The sequence below is a fragment of the Protopterus annectens genome, chromosome 2.part2 (assembly GCF_019279795.1).
Source record: "Protopterus annectens isolate FY-2018-M chromosome 2.part2, PAN1.0, whole genome shotgun sequence".
Taxonomy (NCBI): Eukaryota; Metazoa; Chordata; order Ceratodontiformes; family Protopteridae; genus Protopterus; species Protopterus annectens.
In genome coordinates, this window is record NC_056730.1 from 331283217 (window position 1) to 331309994 (window position 26778).

Below are 26778 nucleotides of genomic sequence, written 5' to 3' on the forward strand. Positions count from 1 at the left end.
GAACTTAGTAAACTTCTTTGAAAAGGTTAGAGGAGTTGTGAACAGTGGTCACTCTGTGCATGCTGTCTATCTCGACTTGGACAAGGCTCTGACACTATCCCATACACTGGTATTACTGAAGAATTAGACAAGCTTAATGTAAATCCCTACACTGTCAACTGCATTGCAAACTGGCAGTCGGATCCGTCAGATCCAAAGTTGTGAAAGCTGCTGGTTCCATCTCTAAATATAAAATTGTAACTAGTGGGATCCCACAGGGATCAATTCTGAGTCCTCTCCTGTTTGGTATTTTTTTTGCAGACATACAAGCCAATTATAAAAGCATGGTTGCCAAAGTTTGCTGATGACTGAAAACAGGCAGTTATTCATGCTTCCACTGATATAAAACAGCTCCAGCAAGGGCTGGAATATGCAAACATATACTGCATCTAAAATGGTCTCAAACTAAATGAAGAAAGTGTAGCAAAGTAGCATTTGGCAGAAATGCTGTTCCCACTTCATATGCTATAAATGGTGCTCCTGTTCAGACATACAGCCATAAGAGACGTAGGTACTTATGTGGACATCTCTCTCTAATCCGATCAAGTTTTCACCATATTTAGGAAACCTTGCCATCTGAACCAGTTTAATTCTGCAAGGGAATATCTTCAAGATCCAAAGAAGTTATCCTACTGTTGTATTCTTCCCTTACCAGACCCATCATTGAATATAATGAACCCTTTGGTACAAACAAATCCAAGCATATCGCACAACTGGCAAGGCCTGAAAAACTTCTAAGAAAATTAGATTACTTAAATATTTCAAATATCCCAATATACTATCATGGCTCATCTTATACTCACTTTTCCAACAGATTGCTGCATGTTGACCCGTGTCCTGCTTTTCAAGCCATGAAAGAACTAGTCCTACTTAACCTTGTTACTTCTTTGTTAAACCAGTGTCCCTACAAATACTCGGACTAAAGACCTAAATCTAAACAAACAAGACTCACTGGTGGGATAGGTTCCTAACTCAACATATTCCTAGTCTCTGGAATACGTTACTATTACACGTCAAGCAAAGTACTGCTTTGGCTAACCTTAAGGCTAGTCTTGATGGCTGGGTAGAAAACGTTTCATCAGGGTTATTAAATACAGCCCTGTTTAATGTGTGAGGGGAGCAGTATTAAGTGCTTTAAAATGGTCTGCTTAAATGTGTATATGGCTGGGCATCTTATGTCCCTGTCATCACTTGTTTAGTATGTTCCTAGGTTTCTACGAGGTACTGTTAAGAAACTTCGCAGCAGGTATGAAGCACAGGCTACATTAAACAAAAAAACAATGCAGTGCTTGAGATTATAAATGAGAGAATGATGGAGGATGGATGGCCATCAAGTGTCAGTTTTCCATTCCAGTGGAGAATCAGTGCCATATAAAAATCTTCTTAAAAAAAAGAAAAGAAAATAGGGAAATCTATCTGAACAGGTAGGCAGACTGGACAATAACCTTCCAGTAAGCCTTAGTTACATAACATGAATTCGGAAGAAAAGGCATACATCCAGAGCACTTAAGCAATAAATTCAATGAAAAACAGCAGCTAACACCTAACAGCAAATTATAAAACATGCAAGCAGTGGTTATTAAAAACAGTATAAAATGAAATAAAAGCAGTATAGGGCACAACAATACAAAAGAAACAGCAGATTTCACTTTTTGTAGCAGTCAGTATGCAAGATTCCCTAACCAAAATGATTTTAAAAAATAACAGTTTTGGTACACTTAATCTCCCTAGATGGAATGTCATCAGTAACTGTGCCTACAGCACCTTTTTCATGAAGTAGAAATCTTTAAATTATCACAACAGTCAATGCGCTGTACTGGCCTTACTAAGGTTGATGTCCTACTGTTGTCAAATCTGGGTAAAGCATGAATGGCATGAAATTGGAAGCTCTGTTTTACATCAACCAGAGGGGGAGTTGTGGATAGCAATTAATAAATAGTTGAAGGATTTTACCTGGGAGGGCAAGAGTCAAGTGAGATAAGTTGATCCTTCCAATAGAACAAGGTGGTTTGGTATTACCTGACTTGAAGAGGTACGTCAGAGCTACATGGTTAAGGCTCCTATTCATAGTAGGAACAAAAATCTTTCGGCTTTTCCAGTTAGGGGTCGCCACAGCGAACTCTGGTCCGCTAATGATTGGCAGTGGATTTTTACGGTGCCGAGTTGCCAGCCCAATGCCCAACCTTCAAAGAAGGCACACCCATTCACGGACGCACCTACCTGCATGTCTTTAGATGTCACTCGACTGCAGGGAGGACATGCAGACTCCACACAGAAGGCGCTCCAGCAGAGAATCGAACAGGAGAACCTCTTGCTGAGAGGCGACAACACTAACTGCTACACCACAACGGCTACATTCATAGTACAAACAGAAAGGTACAATTCAAAATGGAAAGGGATGATGATGAAAACAGGGGGAAGCTCAAGAAACAGACTAGGATTTTGGATGTAGATCCCTAAAAGAAAACAATAACCATACGGAATATTATATCCATAAAATAGCAGAAAGTATTTATGAACTAAGCCAACACGGGGATGGCAAAAGTAAATTCTGCCATGAGGGATGACTGCAATTAGGGGTAAGTATATTGTGTGTGCAAGAGACCAGATGGAAGGGGAGCAAAGTTAGGATTTTGGATGTAGATCCCTAAAAGAAAACAATAACCATACGGAATATTATATCCATAAAGTAGCAGAAAGTATTTATGAACTAAGCCAACACGGGGATGGCAAAAGTAAATTCTGCCATGAGGGATGACTGCAATTAGGGGTAAGTATATTGTGTGTGCAAGAGACTAGATGGAAGGGGAGCAAAGTTAGGTGTATCGGAGGCAGTTTCAAATTGTTTTATCATGGTGTGGATGGGAGGAGAAATGGCGTAGGCATTATCCTGAAGGAACAGTATGCTAAGAGTGTTTTGGAGGTGAAAAGAGTGTCAGATAGAGTGATATTTATGAAGCTGGAAATTGATGGTGTAATGATGAATGTTGTTAGTGCATATGCTTCGCAAGTTGGGTGTGTGATGGATGAGAAAGAAAAATTTTGGAGCGAGTTGGATGAAGTGGTGATGACTGTACCCAAGGGTGAGAGACTGGTGATTGGAGCAGATTTCAATAGGCATGTTGGTGAAGGGAGCAGAGGGGATGTGGAAGTGATGGGTAGGTATGGTGTTAAGCAAAGGAATGCAGAAGGTCAGATGGTAGTGGATTTTGCGAAAAGGATGGACATGGCTGTGATGAATACGTATTTTAACAAGAGGGAGGAGCATAGGGTGACATACAAGACTGGAGGAAGATGCACACAGGTGGATTATATCTTGTGTAGAAGGGCCAGTCTGAAGGAGACTGGAGACTGTAAAGTGGTGGCAGGGGAAAGTGCAGTTAGGCAGCATAGGATGGTGGTTTATAGGATGACGATGAACAAGAAGAGGAGGATGAGTGTGAGGGCAGCACCAAGGATCAAATGGTAGAAACTGAAAAAGGGTAATTGTGATATGATGTTCAGGGAAGAGTTAAGACAGGCACTGAGTGGCAGTGAAGAGTTACCGAACAGCTGGGTAACTACAGCAGAGCTAGTAAGAGAGATGGCTAGAAAGGTGCTTGGTGTGACATCTGGAAAGAGGAAGGAGGACAAGGAGACCTGTTGGTGGAACGAAGTAGTACAGGAGAGTATACAGAGAAAGAGGTTGGCGAAGAAGTGGGATTGTCAAAGAGATGAAGAAAGTAGACAAGAATATAAGGAGATGAGGTGCATGGCAAAGAGAGATGGCGAAGGCTAAGGGATAAGGCGTATGAAGAGTTGTATAAAAGGTTGGACACTAAGGAGGAAGAAAAGGACCTGTACCGATTGGCTAGACAGAGGGACCAAGCTAGTAAAGATGAGCAGCAGGTAAGGGTGATAAAGGATAATGAGGGAAATGTACTCACAAGCGAGGAGAGTGTGTTGAGCAGATGGAAAGAGTACTTTGAGGGGTTGATGAATGAAGAGAATGAGAGGGAGAGAAGGTTGGATGATGTGCGGATATAGTGAATCATGAAGTGCAGTGGATTAGCAAGGAGGAAGTAAGGATAGCTATGAAGAGGATGAAGAACGGAAAGGCTGTTGGTCCAGATGACATACCCTGTGGAAGCATGGAAGTGTTTAGGTGAAATGGCAGTGGAGTTTTTAACTAGATTGTTTAATGAAATCTTGGAAAGTGACAGGATGCCTGAGGAATGGAGAAAAAGTGTTTTGGTACCGATTTTTAAGAACAAGGGTGATGTGCAGAGCTGCAGTAACTAGAGAGGGATTAAACTGATCAGTCACAGCATGAAGTTATGGGAAAGAGTAGTGGAAGCTAGGTTAAGAAGGGCGGTGATGATTAGTGATCAGCAGTATGGTTTCATGCCAGGAAAGAGCACTACAGATGCGATGTTTGCTCTGAGAGTGTTGATGGAGAACTACAGAGAAGGTCAGAAGGAGTTGCATTGTGTCTTTGTGGATTTAGAGAAAGCATATGACAGGGTGCCTAGAGAGGAGTTGTGGTATTGTATGAGGAAGTCGGGAGTGTCAGAGAAGTATGTAAGAGTGGTACAGGATATGTACGAGGGTAGTGCGACAGCGGTGAGGTCTGCGGTGGGAGTGACGGATGTGTTTAAGGTGGAGGTGGCATTACATCAAGGATCAGCTCTGAGCCCCTTCTTATTTGCAATGGTGATGGAAAGGTTGACAGACGAGATCAGACAGGAGTCCCCGTGGACTATGATGTTTGCAGATGACATTGTGATCTGTAGTGAGAGTATGGAACAGGTGGAGATATTCTTTAGAGAGAAGAGGAATGAAGGTCAGCAGGACTAAGACAGAATATGCGTGTGTGAATGAGAGGGAGAATAGTGGAATGGTGAGGATGCAGGGAGTAGAGGTGTCGAAGGTGGATGAGTTTAAGCACTTGGGATCAACAGTTCAGAGTAATGGTGAGTGTGGAAGAGAGGTGAAGAGGAGAGTACAGGCAGGATGGAGTAGGTGGAGAAGAGTGTCAGGAGTGATTTGTGACAGACTAGTACCAGTCTACAAGAGGGTAGTGAGACCATCTATGTTATATGGTTGGAGACAGCGGCATTGACAAAAAGGCAGGAGTCAGAGCTTGACGTGGCAGAGTTGAAGATGTTAAGATTTGCACTGGGTGTGATGAGGATGGACAGGATTAGGAATAAGTATACTAGAAGGTCAGCCCAGGTTGGAAGGTTTGGAGACAAAGCCAGAGAGGCAAGATGACGTTGGTTTGGACATGTGCTGAGGAGGGATGCAGAGTATATTGGGAACAAGATGCTAAGGATGAAGCTGCCAGGTAACAGGAAAAGAGGGAGGCCTAAGATAAGGTTTATGGATGTGGTGAGAGAGGACATACAGGTGGTTGGTGTGACAGAGCAAGATGCAGAGGACAGAAAGAAATGGAAACAGCTGATCTGCTGTAGTAACCCCTAACGGGAGCAGATGAAAGAAGAAGAATAATATGCAACAGGGGTCTGGAATTTAATGGAGAAAACTGTTTGCAACTGAAAATATGACAATATGGTTAGTTTTCATTTATATAAATGCATGATTGCCTATGTCAAATGATAACTTAATAAAGACGTTTCTTGTATAAAAAAAAAGCATGAATAACATGGAAGACAGAAGTTCAAATGTTAAGAACAGAGATTCTCGACTAAAAATATCCAAGGTACTTAGACATTAAAAAAATTGTAACTTGAAGCTAAAATAAGCTTTGCAGTATAACTGACAGCTGAGAATGTCATACTGGTCTAATCCAATACACATCTAAGGAAAATAAATAAAATAAAGAATGAATTTTACTCACTTCTATGAGAATAAGTTTCTTATCTGTATCCAGCGTGTCTCCCAGCATCTGCAGCTTATTGTATTTATTTGCCCTAAGCAAAAAATCTTGGAAAACTGTTGTCTGACACTCATTCGAAAAGTTTCGAAAATGTGATTCTAAGAAAAAGAGAAATAAAGTATTAAAATAGTTTTACAATATTACTTACATACTCACTGCCGTCCTACTTGGTTTATATTCTCTCTCTGCCCTAATGTTACCATATTAGAAGCTTATTAATTCTTACTAAAAATTTCACTCAGTAGGCAAATCATTTAAATACACAAGTAATACATACATAATGTGAAGGGCATGTTAACTGTTCAGTAGAAGTATTATCCAGTTTCATTTCAGGATACTTTCCTTAATTTAACAGCCATACGATATTGGCAACAATATGATAAAGAGTAGAAGCACTACAGTGATCTCCATCATGTGCTGTAAGAAGTTCGGGGAGGGGTTCAAATGGGAGACACCAATCAATCAAGTAGTGCAGTGCCATCATTTCTGAATACTGGTACAAAAATGAATGGTGATGACAGAATATGGTGAAAATACAGGACACTGTGACCACATGACTGTAATACATAAATGCAATATGTATTATAGAGGAGAATGAGTTTAATTAAAACCAGAAGCTGGAATCTTTTACAGCTCATCAGTTTTCTTTTACAAATTAACATATGTAGTTCCTCCTTAGCATATACTTTATCAAAAAATTATTTTGTCCCCATGGAAGAATACTTTGAAGACAGCTAGGTACAGTAGTCTGAATCGCACACCTGCGTCTCTCGACATTTCCTGAACAGAGCAATAAATCTGCTTCTCTTCTGCCTGGAGTACAATAAGTAATCAATTTTCCACAAACACACTGCTCTCTCCCACTTTTAGTACTTTGTCCTTCTGCCACAGTTTTATCATAATCATCTCCTTCTGCTGGTAGATTTGCATCTTTACTATTAAAAGGTCTAGGTTGCTTTCTCATAGCCAGGTTTGGAACACATAGGACATGCCCTTTCAACTAACAACTCCTGTTGTGGAATACCAGTCCATTTGCTTATTTGTGCTTTTATAAAATTAATGCAGTCTGTTCCTTCCAGCTTCTCTGGTATAGCTCAAAATCTCAGGTTTTCCCTACATGCTCTGCCCTCTAATTCTATTATTTTTTTAAACGTTTCTTCCTGAGCAGTCTCATATTCGGCCAGCCTTTTCTTCATTTTGACCTCTACTGAGTTTTACAGCTTTATCACCTCTCTAAATATTTGTTTAAAGCTTCTTCCATTTTTTTCCAGCCTTTTGTTGGTTGTATTGATATACTCCACTATTGTTTTGTTTATTTTAATCAGTTCTGTATGCAGTTGTCTTACACCTTCCTTTAGGTTACTGGAATTTATGTTTGGAGGTTGCACTGCTTTTTGCTGAACAGCTGCAGAGCTTTCCCTAGTCCGTGTTTCTTCCAGACTTTTTGCAGCTGATTTTTTTTCCAGGTCCACTCTATTTCCTCACATGCAGGCAGTACATTTATTAGCAGTTACTGAAATTTACCCAAACATAAGTCTACTGGCCTTCTCTGTTGAGTTTCTGTTTTCACACTGGCAGAGCTAGAATTAAGCCGTTACTTAATGTTCAGCCATCTTGGAAGACTGGCACTATACATTATTGGTCCTCCTGATCTCTCAGCTACATACGACACAGTGGACGATGGCACCTTGACAGAACGCTGGAGCTCCAACTGTAATATTTCTGGCAGAGTTCTTGACTGGTTTATATCATATCTATCTAACCATACTCACAGGATAGGTTTAGGACTTAGGACTCAACTTGCATCATCCTGAATGCAAAATACCACATGGTTCTATTCAGGTGCACATACTTCCTTTAAGAGTCCTGCCGATGGAAAAGGGTTAAATGTACCAAAGTTACGCTAATGATACTCAAATCTATTTCTCTTTCCCTCAAGAAGAGATGGCTTATATTTACTCCCTGGCTGATGCTTTGGAAGACATACATACTTGGCTTATGGAAAACAGACTCAACTGAACACCAAGACAGAGGCTTTGGTGGTCTATGCAACCCTGAGAGATTCCTCTGCATTACCATTACTAAGTCATATCCTTTAGGGTGGGAATAAGCTTGAATTTATTAGCAAGGTGTGGAATCTTGGTTTTATCCTCAAGTCTTGGATCACATTTTGAGACCAAGTGTCAGCCACTGTGAAGGTACTCAGTTTCCATCTCCAGAAGAAAGCACTTCTTATCTCAAGTTGATCTCTCAGTTGTTGCACGTGCCTTAGTCTCTTTCAGACTGGCCTACTACAATGCCCTTATTTTGGACTAACACAGAGTTGAATCAGAGGGATGTTGGTATAATGGTTAAGGTGTTAACCTTACAGAGCCAAGGGTTTGGTTCTTACATGGGGTACTCGGCTAGGCTTGAAATGGCCCACAAGTGAACCTGTGAACCATTTACAGATATGTTGCACAACTTATAAACAAAGGTATAGCATCTGAGTCCAAGGAAGTCATTGTTCCACTGTACTCTGCATTCATCAGACCTATAATGGAGTACAATGCCCCCTTTGCTATGTACCTAACCAGGCATATCCAACAATTGGAATGTCCGCAGAGGTTCCTCACTAAAGAATAAATAAAACATCCTATGCAGACCACCTCAAGACCCTATCCCTGTATTCTGTCTCCTACAGGCTTTTAGGGGAGATCTATGCTTGGCATACAGGGCACTGTCAGACCCACTTTGTTATTCAGGCCGACTGAGGGCAACCTGTCAGCAGATTACCCAAATGTAATGACTGCAACAGTGAAACACGAAGAACATCTTAAACTTTACTTGTGATATAAATGGGACCTGCTGAAAAGATAGATATGTATCCCAGAGACTACTCTGTCTATGGAACAGGCTCCCCCCATCCATGTAAAGCAGAGTTCCTCCCTAACCCAATTCAAGTGCAACTTGGACAACTGGATGGGAAACCAGAAATTCATCCTTGGCTTGGCACCTATGTCTCTAATGGACACAGGCAACCTGTAAATGGTTCTTCTCCCAGGCCCATGCTTACACTTATCAAAAGTATCAAAACTTGTCAGAGATTTGGGATGCATGGCTAGGCTTAAAAAGGCCCTTGTGGTAATTAGCCTAGTAAACACCTATGAATCTATATTGCAAAATTCTACAGCCAGGTTACTTACCGATACATTTCCAGTACCAATATAGTACACCAGTTCTGTGCAGCCTCCAATGACTCCCTATCTGCAAAAATAACAATAGTACCGTAATCACGGCTGTTCGGGACAACACCCGTCCAAGCCATGCTCGTCAGCCACAGCAAGTGCAAACAACAAAGCAGAAATACAGTGCTGCATGATAAATCTGGTAAACTTCAACAAATCAAGAACAGTAAAAATAACAAAAGTACAGGAATCAAAACTCCCCATCTGCTGTAGGATTTTAAAAACCCTTGTGTTGGTATGGGAATCAGCTCCCTATCTGCTGTAGGATTTTTAAAATCCTTGTGTTGTTTATCTGTTAATTAATGAAGTGGGTTCCTGCTACCCGAAGAAGCTTATCATGCCTTAATGTCCAAAACACATTTTCAGTTCAGCCTCCAGGAGACTGCTGGCGAGTTCTGTGGTCAGTCTTGAGACTTCTGGCTTTCATGCTTTTTCTAATCAAGCACCATACCTATGGAACTACTTCATTGGCTCTGCGTGTGTTCTACTCTGCCTGCCTTTAGGCAAGCTCTAAAAACATTCCTTTTTGAAATGACATATGATGGTGTGGTCTAAATGTTCATTTGACATTTGATGTTTTGTGAGTTTTTATTTTTTCATATTCTTGTTCTATTTTCATGCTGCATAAATGACCTTGAACTTGGATAGCAAACAGACCAGACAAGAATAAAACAGACACTTGTAAAATATGGTGTTGAAGAATACTTTTTTATACCATTGACTTCCTGAAAATGGATCAAGCAGTACTAAATGAGACCAAAAACCTTAAAATTAACATACAACAATTTAAAAATAAAGTTATGAAACTTTACTCGGGTAGCAAAATATTTATTAAAACAAACGCTCAAGCTCCATAACACCACCTTTTAAAACAATAAAAATAATAGTAAAAAGCAAGGAAAACAAAAACCAACAAAATTAAAATCAACTGCAGCTACCTGACTGAATGATTGCTTTAGTTTTTTCTTTAAACACGACATATTCCCTAGTATCTTAAATGACAAGACTTGAATTTTCATACTTTGAGAATATCATGCAAAGAGAAAGATCAATAAAAAATGCATCATATTTGGCAAAGGTGAACTCATGTGATTCCAAGACTTAACCATAATTCCACAAACTCCATGCTTAATGAAATTTAGGTAAATGTGTGGGTTTGACAGCGTGACAAATGGTTGAAATTTTCTACATTCGTAAATAAGCTATCCAGTATCAGGTCTTCTATTTTCAGAATAACTTTACGTGTCACCTTTTGGTTCACTGTACTCCTGCCTCATGTACCACACTAGGCTTTTCACAGTTTTAATGAACCAAAGAGCAAGAATATGTGCATGTGTCTATGTGACTAGTCAAAGACAAACTGCTACAAAAACACAGTCATTGTTCAAATACAACAGCATGTGGGAAATGGCTAGAGACTATGGGCGCTGCCAAGACTGGGTTGGGATTCAGGAAAAATCCCACCATGGATATAACCTGCTATGGCTAAAAAGGGTGGTTTATGCATTCATGTAAAATGCTATTCACAGACATGATTTGCAGTAATGAGGAAAGACATTACTGACTAGTTTGCACATCTCTGAATTGCATGTTGTTACTACTAGTGCCAATCATAGGAATTTACTAGGCTATTGGCCTTGAGGCCCTTACAAGCCTAACCAAGAATTTAGCCCATGTTCCAACAAGTCAGCACCCAATGACACTGTCCAGCAGGGACACATGTGGAATCCCAGGGGTGTATTTGCTGTTCCCCATCCAGTTATCCAGGTTGTGCTTAAAATGGTTTAATGAGGTACTCTTCCTTACATGGAGAAGGAGTTTATTCCACAAAAGGTGGTGTCTCTGGGACACACATTTGTCCTGCCAACAAGTCTTACTGATGTCACAGACCAGGTTGAGGTCACATGTGCAGGTTACTCGAGTGGAGCTTGACTTGCGGATATGCAGCAGTGCCATCAGGGTGAGTTCTGAGACTGCTTTGTAAGCCAAACAGAGGTCAGCTCTGAGGGGTATGTAGGAGGCTGAGTAGAGGGACAGGGCTTTTAGCCTATCTGCGTAAGGTAGATGTTGGAGTTCCTGGATTCTCTGGGTGAGGAACCTTTGTGGTCTCTCCAGCTGCTGCATGTGCTTTGTGAGGTACATGCCGAAATGGGCACTGTACACAATAATGGGTCTTATAAGGGAAGAATACAGGGATGTTATGACCACTGTGTCCCTGGATGAGACACCCTTACTAATTAGGTGGGCTATGTAGAAAGCTTTCCGTACAACGGAAGCAATACGGTGGTCAAAAGTCAGTTTGCTATCAACCTGGGTGCCCAAGTCAGTCACGACTAATTGCGTGCTTAGGACTTTATTATCAATGTGATAATTTGTGGGAACGTCACTCTCCCCAAAAGGGATAATGATGCATTTTTTGGCATTCAGTTTATGGCCATGTTTCTGGCACCAGTCATTTGTTTGGGTGAGACCCTCTTGGAGGAGGTCCACATAGTCAGGGGAATTTATGATAGCACCCAGCTAGCAGTTATCTGCAAACCTGGTCAGCCATAGCCCACTAGATTTGGCCTGCACCTCCGAGAAGTATATCCCAAACAGCAGAGTCCCCAAGACCAATCCCTGGGGTACACTGCTTCTTATGGGTCTACTTTAGGTGGCTTCCCCTATTCTGACTAGGTGGGTTCTATCAGTGAGCCAGTTTGCTACTCATCTGGTAACATATGGATTGATGCCTAGTTGCGAGAGTTTATCTATTATACCTGGGTGGGGAATAGTATTGAAGGCTTTGTCAGGGTCAAGGTAGGCATTGTGAAGTCTTCCCCTTCTATGGCCTTGGTGACACTCTCAAAGAAATCGACCAATTTTAATAGGCATGACCTCCCCTTGACAAAACCAAACTGTGTGAGATCAAGTGTCTAGAGGTTGCCAATGTCCTTGTTAATGAGGTCCATGTTAATCCGCTCCATGGCCTTGCAGATCAGGCTAGTTAGGCTGATGGGTCTATAATTTCTTGGATCGGTGAACGCTCCACCTTTGTGCAAGGGGATGACAGTAGCGGTCCTCCACTTGGCTGGGACGAAGCCGGTACTCAGGCTTTGGTTGAATAGGGTGCCTAATGGTGGTGCAAGTTCCTGCCAGAGTTCATGTAGGATGCAGCCTGGGATGTTATCGGGTTCCACGGAGGCTGTATTTTTTGCCTTTGAGAGGGCAGTGATGACTTGCTCCCTAGAGATAAGGGGAGGGGGTCAGGTACTGGGGATGTCCTGTTTTACTGATGGGGGGGGACAGAGGAGTGAAGTTTTCACAGAGCCCATCTGCAAGCAGGTTGGCTATATCTACAGCGTCTTTGTATGTGGTGTCCTTAACCCACCAGTTCTGAGCAGATCTGGGTGCTTCCCTTGAGAATGCGGATATATGCGAAGAAGGCCTTATGACCGTCTTTGGTAGATATGTCCAGTTTGGATTCAAAGTTAGCTTTGGAAAATTTCACTACTGCTCTTATCTGCTTGTTCAGGCTAAGAAGAGATTGCTTCCAATTAGGCAGCTGCTCTTTCTTGGTCCTGGACAGCAATTTTTATTTCCTTTTATTATAGAGTTTATTTATTGTAGATGTCCACCAGACAGGTTTACTCTTCCTTGAGGAGGACGACTTTGGTCCTGTCTGGTACTCCTGATTCCATGCAGCTATATAAATTCTCATACATTACTTTGGTGTAGGTTTGGATATATAGTGGATATAAAAACTATACATACCCGTGTTATAATGCCAGGTTTTTGTGATATAAAAAAATGAAACCACAATAAATCATTTCAAAACTTTTCCCATCTTTAATGTGACCTATAACCTGTATAATTCAAATGAAAAACAAATCTGTTAGGGGGAAAAAAATAAAAAATAAGCATAGAATAAGCTGGTTGCATAAGTGTGCACACCCTTAAACTAATACTTTGTTGAAGCACCTTTTGATTTAATTACAACATTCAGTCTTCTTGGGTAGGAGTCTATCAGCATGGCACATCTTGACTTGGCAATATTTGCCCACTCTTCCTTGCAAAAGCACTCCAAAACTGTCAGATTGCGAGGGCATCTCTTGTGTACAGCCCTCTTCAGATCACCCCACAGATTTTCTATTGGATATAGGTCTGGGCTCTGGCTGGGCCATTCCAAAACTTTAATTTTCTTCTGGTGAAGCCATTCTTTTGTTGATTTGGATGTATGTTTGGGGTCATTGTCGTGTTGAAAGGTGAAATTCCTCTTCAGCTTTCTAGCAGAAAGCCTGAAGGTTTTGGGCCAAAAGTGACTGGTATTTGGAACGGTTCATAATTCCCTCCACCTTGACTAAAGCCCCAGTTCCAGCTGAAGAAAAGCAACCCAAAGCAGGATACTGCCACCACCATGCTTCACCGTGGGGATGGTGTTCTTTTGGTGATGCAAAGTGTTGTTTTTGCGCCAAACGCACCTTTTAGAATTGTGGCCAAAAAGTTCAACCTTGATCTCATCAGACCATAACACATTTTTCCACATGCTTTTGGGAGACTTGATGTATTGCTTTGCAAATTTTAGCCTGGCCTGGATGTTTATTTGCGTTAGAAAAAGGCTTCCATCTTGCACCCTACCCCATAGTCCAAACATATGGAGAATACAGGAGATTGTTGTCACATGTAGTACACAACCAGTACTTGCCAAAAATTCCTGCAGCTCCTTCAGTGTTACTGTAGGTCTCTTGGCAGCCTCGCTGACAAGTATTCATCTTATCTTTTCATCAATTTTGGAGGGACGTCCAGTTCTTTGCAAGTCACTGTTGTCCCATATTTTCTCCACTTTTTGAAGACTGTCTTCACTGTGTTCCATGGTATATCTAATGCTGTGGATGTAAGCTCTCTGTGAACCACGGCTTTTGCTGTAGCAGGCAACTGAGTAAATGTCAGGAAAATCCTACTAGGACTGAATTTTATTTGGGGTTAACCAGAGTCTCTAATTGATGGCAGGTGTGTACCCAAGAAGACTGAATGCTGTAATTAAATAAAAAGGTGCTTCAACAAAGTAATAGTTTAAGGGTGTGCACACTTGTGCAACCAGCTTACTGTACATTTATTTTTTACATTTTTCCCTAACAGATTTGTCTGTTTTTCAATTGAACTGTACAGGTTATAGGTCACATTAAAGTTGGGAAAGGTTTTGAAATGATTTATTGTGCTCATTTTTTGTATCATAAAAACCTAGCATTTTAACAGGAGTGTGAACATTTTTTACATCCACTGTATGTGCCAGTTCCTATGAAGCTGTTTATACCTTCTCTCAGGAGCTTGGAGAATTTTTTTTGTGACCCTAGCTATGGGGGATGGTGACTTCCATAGTGACTGCTTTGTGGTCAGATCTTACCAGGGATGATGACACTGCAGAGATGCTGCAGTAGTTACTCATGTTGTTTAACACAAAGTCCAAGAAATTTTCACCTCTTGTGGGGATGTCAACTAACTGGTCCAAGGCATTTGCATTGACGAAATCAAGGAATCTCTGGACAATTGTGTTTCGGCATAAATACTTCTTCCAATCTATGGTTGGATAGTTAAAGTCACCCAGGATCAGGGTAAAGGGTTGAATCCTGATAGATTCGAAGAAGTCCAGATAGGTGGAGTGGGAATCTTGAGTTAAAGTTGGAGGCCTACAGTTAGCTATGATTTGAATTGGGGTATTTTCAATTCTTAACTGCACCTGAAGTGTTTCCTGTGCATCACACAGTTTGACCAGCCTAGAGGTATGTATGTCCTTTATATATATTGCAACTCCACCGCCTTTTGTTTTGCTGCCCGCAGTTTGAAGTCTGAATGAATGATAGGATGAGTAACCTGGTATGGCTGGGGTGCTCTTTGCAGCTTTGGACCAGGTTTCTGTGACTGCACAAATGTCAGCTTCTTCCAGGGTTAAGAATGTGTGCAATGAGAGCAGTTTCATGTTTAGACTCTAGCATTTAGCAGCATGACCTTTAATTTACATTTTGATGAAATGTTTATGTTGGTAGTTTTGACCTCAAGGCATTGCCTAAAAAAGGCACTATGGGGGAGGCAAGAGCCTTTGCCAGGAGCCTGAAGCCTAACAGAGACAGAATACAGGCCATCTCTGGCAAACCATAGTGGATTGTCAATCACGTCATCCCAGGCTGTCAAGTACTGGATCCTCTTGGAATGACCCCAACAAACTAAGACAATTGTTAAAGTCAATAATTTTCTGTTTGTATTGAGGCATCATTCTGGGTGACAGTAGAATGCTGCTTAATGCTAGGAACATACCTGTGTGGGACACCTATTCAGCAAGCTCGATCATGTCTCTCTTTATACAGTCCAGGGAGTTATGTTTCAAGTCATTCACTCTAACATGGACTATGAGAGTCATAACAGTACCTGTTGAGAGACTTGAGTGCATTGGTGATATGGCGGATTCTGGCAACCGACAAACAACTAATCATGACTTTCTCCTTACCCAGCCTGGTGAGGGGCACATCTGTGTGCCTCACAATGGAGTCTCTTATGACTAATTTGCTGGGTATATGTTTAGGCATTAGCGGCTATGAGACACAGGTGTGTGGACTGTGTGTGGTGGGCAGTGGAGTTCTCATGCGTTTATGCCTCTGTCTCTTTTGTTTGGGTATGCTTTTGTTGAGGACCTCCGCATATGTGGGTGTGTTGTGTGGGTGGTGTTTGAGGTGTGGTGTTCGTGTTACCAACCTTCTCAGTGCCAGATATACTGGTTTGTGGGGGAGAGCGCAGTGACACTAGGTGCTTGATGTAATTGCATCTCTCACAAATTGTGTTCCTGGGTGGTAATAGTAGAGGGTTGTCCCTGTATATGAAGCAATTGCTACACTGTCTTAGGATGCCTATATCAACCAGACTGGCAGGAGAAAATGCAGGAAATTGTCCATCCATATTTGTCAGAAACTGAAAGAGCTAAGAGGGTAAAGGGAGGAAGGTCTAAGAGTAGCACTACTAGATGAGAACACAAGTGCTACTATGGGAAAATTTATAGCTGGAATACTCAAAAAGGGTTAAACACCATGCAGCTGGTGCTCTGGATGCAGCAGACTTGTATCTAGACTACGCTACTCAATTTTAAGAATACAGTAAAAAAACTCACAATGAAGCACAGATTAATCACTTACAGTCAAAAGAACAGAACTCGCAGTATGAAAAATTACAGTTAAACAGCAACAAAATGTATTTAAACAGTAATGAATTGCAATAGATAGCAATGAAATATAGTTAATCAGTAGATTGCTTTAGAACAGTAGCTCACAATCACAGTAACAGACAGCGCAAATAAAGCAACAATTCAGTAGAATACTGTCATCAATTTAATGAGGCTACCAACAAGCAATAACAAATACAGGAAACTAAATTCAGCTGAACTCCTAAGCACAAGCAGCAAAACGAAGTAGGAAGAGATACATTTTTCAGTAGAAAGTGAGGAGACAGAAGATAAGAAAATTCAAGGTTGCGAAGCTAAAGGGGTGGGCCTTTACAAAGTTCTCACTATAAACAGTAGAATGAGTTGCTGTAATGTGACTGAGGGGAGTGTCCAGTATCAACTTTATACTATAGGCGAGCAACTCAAAGCTACCAAGCTTTAAGACCACAACAGCAGCTGGGTGGGTAAGATCTAAAAACACAGTTGCACAGATTAAACAGTTATGCAGTAAAACAGAAGTGTAGAAAACATCTGAAAATAAGCACTTATCTTTTTCCAATATCACAGCAGAGCAATGGCAGAAGGCCTATCTCACTGCAGCTTTGAACAGCTTAAGCAAATTGCTCTAATCACCACTTGTGGTCAGTCCATACATAATGTTCCATACATCGTGCTGGCACAGGCACCGCACTTACTCAGTCTCCCGCACACACGTGCACACATTCATTCACATACACGCACACATGGACACATCCCTATACCTCTTAACTGTCCCTGATTTTAAATGAATGTCCCTTATTTTCTTTCTCATATTTGTCCTGTACCTTAGTAAGTCAAGGTTGTTTACAGTCAGTGAAGAACACTGAACATTAGAGTTCCATTCTTCTAATTATTCAGAACAGAAGTGCCCCCCCCCCCACCATACTTTCTCTTTTGCATGCTCTCATACACACACCGCTCAGGAGACTCACACCTCTCACATGATCACACAATGCACTCCCCCATTCATCCATAAGCATGTGCACACACACGAGCGCGCACACACCCACACCTGCACACGACCACTCATAGCCCTAACAAGCCCCCAACTAACTCTCCATTAACTCGCTTACCTGCAATGCAGTCTCTCCCATTAAAAGTAATTTGAAAGTGTGGCATTTTGGCAGTGTTAATTAAATTAGCTGGCAATGCTAATTTAGGTATCCAAGCAATTCTCTGAATAGTTCTGGTGTGTAAAACCCTTACAGCAGGCAATTCATGAGGACAGCACATAGCTAATTATTATAGGCCATTCTTCTGAAATGTCTCAGTAGCATTCAGCATAGCTGTGGAGACTGCCTATCACAGTGACTCTTCAGACTGTGTAGGGCTAACATCAGTGATATGCCACCTGTCTTTGGGCTTACCTCTGGCTGTTGCCTTTTCTGAATCTCAGACTGGAAATGCAGACTTTGGGCTTAGACGTTAAGTAAGAAAAACAAAAGGAATGCAATCTAGTAACTTTCCCAACTTCTGATGCAATGAAATGAGTAAGGCATCAATGGAGTGTATGTGATGCAGACAAGCATAAAATGATGTAGTACGTTTTGCAGAATGCACAAGTTACTATGTTACTTATGTAAACTAATGCACTCTAGGTGTACTTCATCTAGTAATCACAAAGTAAAATGTCAAAAAACAAAAGCTATTTGCTCACCATAACATTAGATCTATGTTGTATTAGCTCCATTCCGCTTGGATCACACATCAGATCTGTCCTCGGCCATTTTGAAGCTTTGGATCCAGCGCTCAGGCTCCTCCCCCACCTATAATACCCATGCACAGAAGGGAGTTACCTCAAATAAAGTTTGCACCTTCAAAATTATTTGAAAATACACATAACTGATGAACAAGATTTGTGAAAAAAGCGAAACATGGATGGAGGCTGGAGGGATGGTAGTTAAGGAATGGTTGGAATGCAGCAACACAGATCTAATATTATAGTGGGTACATAACTTTTGTATCTGATGTTGTCTTTTCCGTCCATTCCTCTACACACCGGGCAGAGTCCCCAGCTACTTGACCTCCCGGATGGTTTCGTGGAATGATATTTCTGAGCACAGTTGAACCAAAAGAAGCCCTGGATCTGGACTGAATGTTCAACTTGTAATGAGAAATAAAGGTGCTCACTTTTGACCAGTTGGTCGCAGCACAAATGTCATCAAAAGAAAAAGGAAGTAGATGAGGTCACAGATCTTGTTGAATGAGCTTTGGTTTTTGAAGGAAGAGACAATCCCTTTTGTTGATAGAAGAATGAAATACATTGAGAAAGCCATCTAGAGAAGACTACTTTGGATACACCTTGTCCCAATTTAGATTTCAAAAAAGGTTGATCAAACTTCCTGAAAAGAGTACTGTGATACAAATAAAAGCGCATTTATCGATGAAAATCCAGTAGATGTAAGGTATATTCACCCTTTGAAAAATATGAAAATACTGGCAGATTAAGGGCTTGATTGACGGATAATTCAGATACCATCTTTGGTAGGAAGGATGGGTTTGTTTTCAAACAGACGGTCTTTGTGAAAAAAATAAATAAGGAGTTTTGGAAAAAAGTGCATGCAACTCAAAAGCCTTCTGGCAGAAGTTACGGCTAGCAAAAATAAGGTTTTCTAGGACAGATACTTTAAAAAAGCCTTAGGAGGCAGGTTCAAAAGGGAGTCCCATCAAAGACGGCAAAACAATGGTGATATCCCATGGTGGAACTGGATTTCTGAACAGGGGGTGTAGAAGGAAAGTACCTAGTACTTAGACAGCTAAACAGGATGTGATCTTCTCTAACAATAAAGGAGAAAACAGCAGCTAACTGAACCTTGATAGTGGAATAAAGATTAGTTGTGTAAAATCTTACCATAACAATAGATGTCCCTCTCTTCTCTGGTGCAGTATTCTTAACATGAGAGAGTTGCCTGCCATGATGACCCAACACTGACCAGTATAAAAAGACTTGTACTACTAGGGGTGCGTGGTACATCGCACATAGGCTGCTGTCAGACGTTGGCCATAAAAGTGACATATGCACGCACACTCCTCAGAACTGAGTGCCCCAGGAGGAATGCCCATCTAAGGCAGTATATAGGTTAAGTACAGCTAAGTAACAGCAATGTCAGGGGGAAGGAGGGAGGGATGGAAAACTGCAGAGAAGAGAAGGACATCTATCGTTATGGTAAGATTTTACACAACTAATTTATGTCCTATTTCTCTTGTTGCAGTATTCTTAACATGAGGGAGAATATCAAAGCTCATGAGGAAAGGAAGGAGGTAGGGGCAGAGGTGCTTTCCATGAAGCCATGGAGAATAGCCCTTCCAAACCCTGCCCTGGATTTGGAAATGTCCAATTTGTAATGTTTGGTGAAGGTATGTACTGAAGACCAGGTGGCTGCCTCCAGTATGAAGTTAGTGTCCATTCCTTTGAAAAAGGCACCAGAGGAAGCAACAGCCCTGGTAGAATGTGCCTTAACAGGAGAAAGGAGGCTCTTTCCATCTTTTCATGGTGCTCATAGCAGAAGGAAATGGCTATAGAGATCCAGCTGGAAATAATGTGTTTAGAGACAGGGAGCTCTAAAGCTCTAGGATAGAATGAGACAAATAACTAGTCTGATTTCCTGACATCCTTTGTTTTGACAAGACAGAAGCTAAGCAGTCTGTGCACATCCAAGGTGTGCAAAATCTTCTCCGCAGAGTTCTGTGGAGTACGAAATAAGGTACGTAAATGGATGCACTGGTTGAGGGATAAACTCATTTACCATTTTAGGCATAAAAGGTAGGGTTGGTGTGGATAGACACACCGTCTCTGTGGAACAATTCTGTAGAACACCAGGAAAGGAGGGGAAGCTGTTAAGGCCTGTAGTTCAGAAACCCTTCTGGCTGAGGTTAGTGCAAGCAGCAAAACAGTTTTCCAGGAGCAAAGTTTCAAAGAAGCAGACGTTGCCTGCTCAAAAGGAGGAAGGGTCAGCTACTCTAATATAAAGTTAAGATCCCAAGGGGGGGTAAACAGGTTTCCTGGTGGGGGTCTTATGTGAAGGATGACTTTTACGAATTGTTAAACCTCAAATCTAGAAGCTACAGGAGGAGACAGAGGCAGACAGGCAGAAATAGCTGACAAGTGCACTTTTACTGTTAAGTTAAGCCAGTGTCAGTGGGTCCTGGTTTCAGGAAATACACCAAACTGAAAATGTCTTCCATTTGAATAAGTAAGATTTTCTTGTAATGGGTTTCCTGTCCTGCAGAACCCTGAGCACTTCTTTTGAAAAAAAGGTGTCTGAAAGAAATCAAGACCCTATCACCAACAATGTCAGCTGAAGGCGAGACAAGTGGGGATGGATAAGAATTCCTCTGTGTTGTGTAAGAAGGTCCACTAAGGGGGGTAACTTTTGGTGATTTCCCTTGGCTAAGTGCAGGAGCAGGGGAAACCAATGCAGTCTTTGCCCAAAGGAGGTAACCATCAAGATTTTTGGTTTGTACTGCTCAATCTTTAGCAGGACTTTTGGAATATGAAGAAGGGGAGGGACTGCACATAGAAACATCCCCTTCCATGAAAAGCTGAGGGAGTCCACCTTCCAGATCAGAGGATGAGGATCTCTGGCACAAAATTGTGGAAGCTGTCTGCTCATGGGGGAGGCAAAAAGATCTATTTGAAGTACCCCATCTGTGGACAATGTCCAGGAAGACTAGCCTGTGAAGCATCCATTCGTGGGACTGTGTTTCGGATTTGCTCAATGTGTCTGCCACTACATTCTGACTGGAGGGGATATACACAGCCTGAAGGAGAGTCTGAAGTTTGAAAGCCAATTCCCAGACTTGCAGAGCTAGTCTGCAAAGGCGGAAAGATTTGGTCTCTCACTGTTTGTTTACATACCAGAGAACAGTCTTGTTGTCTGTGTAAACTTTTAGAGGGTCTGAAAGGTCTGAAGAGCCAGCAGGAATGCCCTCATTTCTTTTATACTGATGTGTTCCTTTCTTTGAAAGGAGGACCAGGTCCCTTGTACTTTTATGGAGCCGAAAGCTGCTCCCCATCTTGTGTCTGAGACATCTGTGAACATCTCCTGAACCTGTGGGTAAAGGATGGAGTGGGAGACCTGGGTTGGCAGTTAGCTGTTAAATCAAGAAGGTAATTTCCCTCTTCAGGCAAGGGAGAAGGGGAACTGGGAACTCAAGGGGGTGTGTGCACTGCATCCACACTAACTTCAGGAACCACTATAGTTTCCTCATGTGTAGTTTTGCCAGGGGAAGCATTGGGATGGTGGATGCCATGAAGCCCAGGGATTTGATAAAAGTCCTGGCCATGATGCGAGTTAGTGGGATGAGTCTTTAGATAAAGGAAATGATCTCCTGAACCTTCTGAGTGGGGAGAGAGACCTTCAAAAGGTCTGTTTGTAGCCTTCATCCCCAAAATATTTGGTCCTGGCATGGGGAAAGCAGATTTCTGGAAGTTTATTTTGAAACCCAGAGCCTGTAGGATGCAGATGGCAGTGTTAGACTGCATTCTAGTGCTCCTGGACTGACTGCTTGAAAGAGAAGGTCGTCAAAGTATGGGAAGTCCTGAATGCCTTGAAGTCTGCGGTAAGCAAATACTGGGGCTAGACATTTCATGAATCCCCTTGGGGCCTTTTGGTCTCTCCATCGCAAGGCAGAGAATTGAAAGTTCCAGGAAGCCACAGAGAATCTTAAGAAATTCCTGTAATTGGGATGAATGTGGATGTGTAGATAAGCATCCTTTAGGTCTATGGAAACAATGTAGGCTTGTGGGATGATAAGAGGGAAAAGAGTTTAGAAGGTCAGCATTCTGAATGCGGGAACTTTCAGGAAGGAGTTAAGGTAAGAGAGGTTGAGGATGAGTCTTCATGGGCCATCTTTCCTTGGTACCAAAAACATCCTTGAATAGAATCCTTTTTCCCTTTTATTCGATGGTACTGGTTGGATGATGCCTTGACCCAGCAGGTCTTGTAGCACCTTTGGAAAGTGTAGCAGTTGGTCGATCGGAGGTTGAGGGATGACTGTGAAAGGCGGGAGAGAATTCTATACCAAATAACCCTTTTTTATGATGGAAAGTACCCAGGCATCCTGTGTTATTGTTTTCTCACACTGGATAGGAAAGCATAGAGAAAGGGGGGGAATTGGTTGGGGTCCAAATAGTCAGATGGACTCTAGTCCATCAGGAAAGAACAGTTTTTGACGTGGGGTTTGTAGTGGAGTCCTAAGGTGTTGAGGTCTCTTCAGACATTTTTGACTTAGCTGGAGCTAACAAATATTGGCTTAGAAGGATAGTTCCTTTGGAATTTTGGTACAGGGGAGACCAGGACGTGTTTCATTTCCTGTCTCTTTTCCCTTCTCCTGTAAGGGTTTGAACAATTTTGCAGCAACAGGACCGAACAGGGTAGAACTGTCTAGGTGACATCCATGAGTTTGGATTTAATGTCCTCTGGTAGAGTTTGTAGTTTCAGCCAAGTAAATCTTCTCAGGACTGAGCCTGTGGCAGCTGCCCTGGTTGAAGCCTCCACAGCATCGTAGCTATATTTTATCGAGCATCAGGCCACTTGAAAGGAAGCTCCAATCAGGGATGATGCCAAACATTTATTCTCGGAGTCTAGCATATCAGAAATAATCTTAGAAAGTTGGGACAGGAGTTCCAAGGTATACTTATTCATGTGTGTCTGACAGTTTACAGCCCCAATGGCGAGGGTGGCAGAAGTGTATATCTTTTTGCCCAACCTCTCCATATGTCTGCTGTTTGTCAGAGGGAAGCAGGGTGGTGGAGGGAAAGCAACCTAGAGGCCTTATTAGAAGCCATGAGAAATGATGACACAAGGGTCAGCAGAAGGGGCTTTTAACAAGAACTTGCAGTCCTCGGGCACCTTGTAGAATCTGTCTGGTTTCTTAGGTGCAGGGGCTGAGAGTCAGGGATCTTGCTGGAGGATGCAAAACACCTAAGAAGGCAGGGAGGACTGGAAGGACAGCTGAGGGACTAGGAGTGTCTACCTGAAGTAGTCTGTAGTACCTTTTTGTACCTCAGACATGACAGCTGTCCCATTTGGGATGCTCCCTTATCTTACCCAAAGTCTCACTAAAGGTAATTTTCTCCATTGGAGAGTCAGTGCCATTGGAAAAGTACAGTTTTGTACCTAATATAAATGTAGATGTTCGAGTGCTAATACAGCTGCAGTAATCACAGATGGGTTTTCTGCCGTTAGGCGGGTCCTCGGTCGGCCGAATTCCAAAGTCTAGGTCCGGCGTCGGTTGTTGTCGCTTTCTCTTCTGACGTCAGTGAGGCAGGGGTATATAAGACACAGCCGACGCCATGTTCTTCAGTCTTTCTTGCCCCAGATGTCAGGTGCCCCCAGAAGGAAGGCAATACATAAATTATATTTATATACATGCAATGCAATATAATCCAAAATCAGTAGTTGCAAGCAAATATACCATAGAAGGATAACCCAATCAGGTTGTATGAAAAGGGGTTAGGCCCTAGGCCTTTACCAAGAGGGGAAGGAGGGAGGGAAAACTGTACTGCAGCTGTATTAGCACTCGAACATCTACATTTATGGTAGGTACAAAACTGTACTATGTTCATCGTGCATACAGCTGCAGTAATCACAGATGGGTAGAATCCCAAAGCTACGCACAGGGTGGTAGGCACTAGGTGGAACTGGGATGAGCCAGAATGCCCTGCAACACAGCAGTGGCAAAACCTGCTCTAGTTTTGGAATATAAAGGCAGGTGGTAGTGTTTTGTGAAGGTATGCACAGAACTCCAAGTGGCTGCCTCCAAAATATCTTTGGTAGGAACTCCTCTGAGGAAGGCTGTAGAGGTAGCTGTGGCCCTGGTGGAGTGGGATCTGATGCCTGTAGGGACAGATTTTCCATGATAGGAATAACAAAACCGTATGCAGTGGCCTATCCATTTTGAAATTGTCTGTTTGGTAACTGGCTTCTCTTGAGCCCCTACAGCATAGGACACAAAAAGTTGTTCTGATTTCCTGAAGGGCTTTGTTCTGTCCAAATAATAACGTAGCTGCCTATGGATGTCTAAGGAGTGTAGCAGCCTTTCCCCTTTGTTTTGAGGATTGGGGTAAAAGGTAGGTAAGTGTATGGCTTGATTTAAAGCTACCCTGGATACCACTTTAGGCATAAATGACGGGTTGGTTCGAAGGGAAACCCTGTCCTGATGGAAGATGAGAAAGGGCTGCACAGCCATGAGGGCTTGTAGTTCCAAAACCCTACGAGCTGAGGTAATGGCCAGAAGGAAAACTGTTTTCCAGGACAAATATTGCAAATCTGTTGAGGCAGCTGGTTCAAAGGGAGGCAATGTTAATTTTTCTAGAATGTAATTAAGATCCCAGGCTGGTATTGGTTGGTTCCTTGGTGGTCTTATATTCTTAGCCCCTCTGAGGTACTGTCTTAAGAGTGGGTGAGAGAATAAAGGTGGATCCGTGTTGAATTCTGCAGAGATGGGTGAGGCATGGATTTTTATGGAGGAAAATGAAAGTCCATTGTTCAACAGCTCAGCTAGATACTGTAATACCTGAGGCAAATTCAGTTTTCTAGGGTCCTGGCCTTTTTTCTCATTCCAGGAGCAAAACCGTTTCCATTTTGCGGAGTAAGCCTTTCTAGTAGATGGCCTTCTGGCCTCCAAAATGACATCCTGCACCTCTTTGGGGAGTAGGGTCTGTTGTGGTGGTAAGGAATTTTCCATGCAGCGAGATTGAGTGTTTTCAGCTGACTGTGAAGAGTTTTGTAGCTGTGTTGTGTCAGCAGAAGAGGCATTAGAGGTAGGGCCCAGGGAGGAGTATGTGTTAGGCTCCTCAGGAGTGGGTACCAGTGTTGCCTTGGCCAGTCTGGAGCAATCAGTATCATCTTCGGTCTGTCTGCTCTTGCTTTCAAGAGCACCTTGGGCAGAAGAGGCAGAGGTGGGAAAGCGTAAACTGTCCATGCTGTCCAACTGAATTAAAGGGCGTCCACTCTCCAGGCCTTTGGATGAAAGGTCCTTGAACAAAACTTTTCCAATTGATGATTCCTGTGGGAGGCAAAGAGATCTATGTCTGACCTCCCCCACGCTTGGATTATCTTTGTAAACACTTGAGGATGCAACTTCCATTCGTGTGGATCTGTCATATTTCTGCTTAAATTGTCTGCCAGCGTGTTTTCCAAACCTGGCAAGTACTGTGCTTGAAGTTCGATTTGCCATTCCAGAGCCAAGTTCCAAAGTGTCATGGCTAGTCTGCACAGGGGGTATGAATGTGTTCCTCCTTGTTTGTTTATGTACCACATTACTGTGGTGTTGTCTGTTCTTATCAGTAATTGTCCTGGATGCAGGAGGTCCTTGAAAGCTGTAATTGCATTTATCACTGCTAGCATTTCTTTTTGATTGATGTGAAGGTGCTTTTCCTTTTGGGACCATTTGCCCTGAATGCACCTGTCTGTCATGTGCGCCCCCCAGGCGTAATCTGAGGCGTCTGTTGTGATGACTTGATTTGCTTGAGGCTTGCAGAATGGGAGACCTGTCAGCTAGATTGGAATCTAGCATAGCATCGGATACAGTGATTCCTTTAAGTAGCGGAAGTACGGAAATAGATATTGCACCAGCCCAGCGTCCTCGCGACTGCCCCATAGAAGGAGGTAGCATAAACAACGCTAATCGGGCAAGTAATGGAACTATTCCTAACACCAATACTTCTAATGAATTTAATCACAGAAGTAGTAGAACAATGCTAACAACAGAAGGAGAAGGCGTCGGAGAGCTTATAGGAAGTCCCGGCTTTAATACATGGCTAACAGACACCAGTAAACTACAATTGAAGTACCGGAACAACAGGGGATTTTCGGCAGAAGACGCCAATGAAACCCAGGTCAGTTCAGTTAATTTAACGAACAAATTGAAACTGCTAGATAATAAACTTGTGAAAATCAAAAAACTACAACTCGAAATAAATTACTTAAACGAATGTATCAATGAGAATCTGATACCTAAAGGGCTACGTTATCATGTCTACCCTACGGGGCTGATAGAAAATTCATCGTTCCATAAAGAACTGTTGGCTTTTTTTTATATGCAAGGGCTGGGTCTGTTAAAATTGATGGTAAAACATTACGGACTGCAAGTGACAGACTTATCTAATGAAGTGAAAGAACTGAATGCTGATATACTAGCTAATACAGACTTTCCTCGCTATAAGTTTGAATATGATAGGTCTTTTACTACCATAGACCAGTTACTTGAAAGACTGAAAATGAATAAAAATAAAAAAATGAACAGGGATCGTTTGGCATATGCAAATGGTACAGCATATCCCAAACCACCCCCTTCACAAACTAGCCCGTTTAATTCTAAAGTCATCATGATGGAAAGTGACCCTAGTGGAGAGGCGGATAATGAAGGAAGTATCAACAACAGAAAGACTTTTCCTAACCAAA

The 26778-nt window shown here is 42.2% G+C and overlaps 1 protein-coding gene across 1 annotated transcript in view; it reads right to left on the minus strand.

Moving 5' to 3' along the window:
• RAD17 (RAD17 checkpoint clamp loader component) overlaps positions 1–26778 on the minus strand; it is a 1292309-nt gene that overhangs the window by 947152 nt on the left and 318379 nt on the right. Inside the window, exon 6 of the mRNA XM_044063883.1 lies at positions 5879–6015. Coding sequence (XP_043919818.1) covers positions 5879–6015 — 137 coding nt within the window. The remainder of the gene's footprint in view (positions 1–5878; positions 6016–26778) is intronic.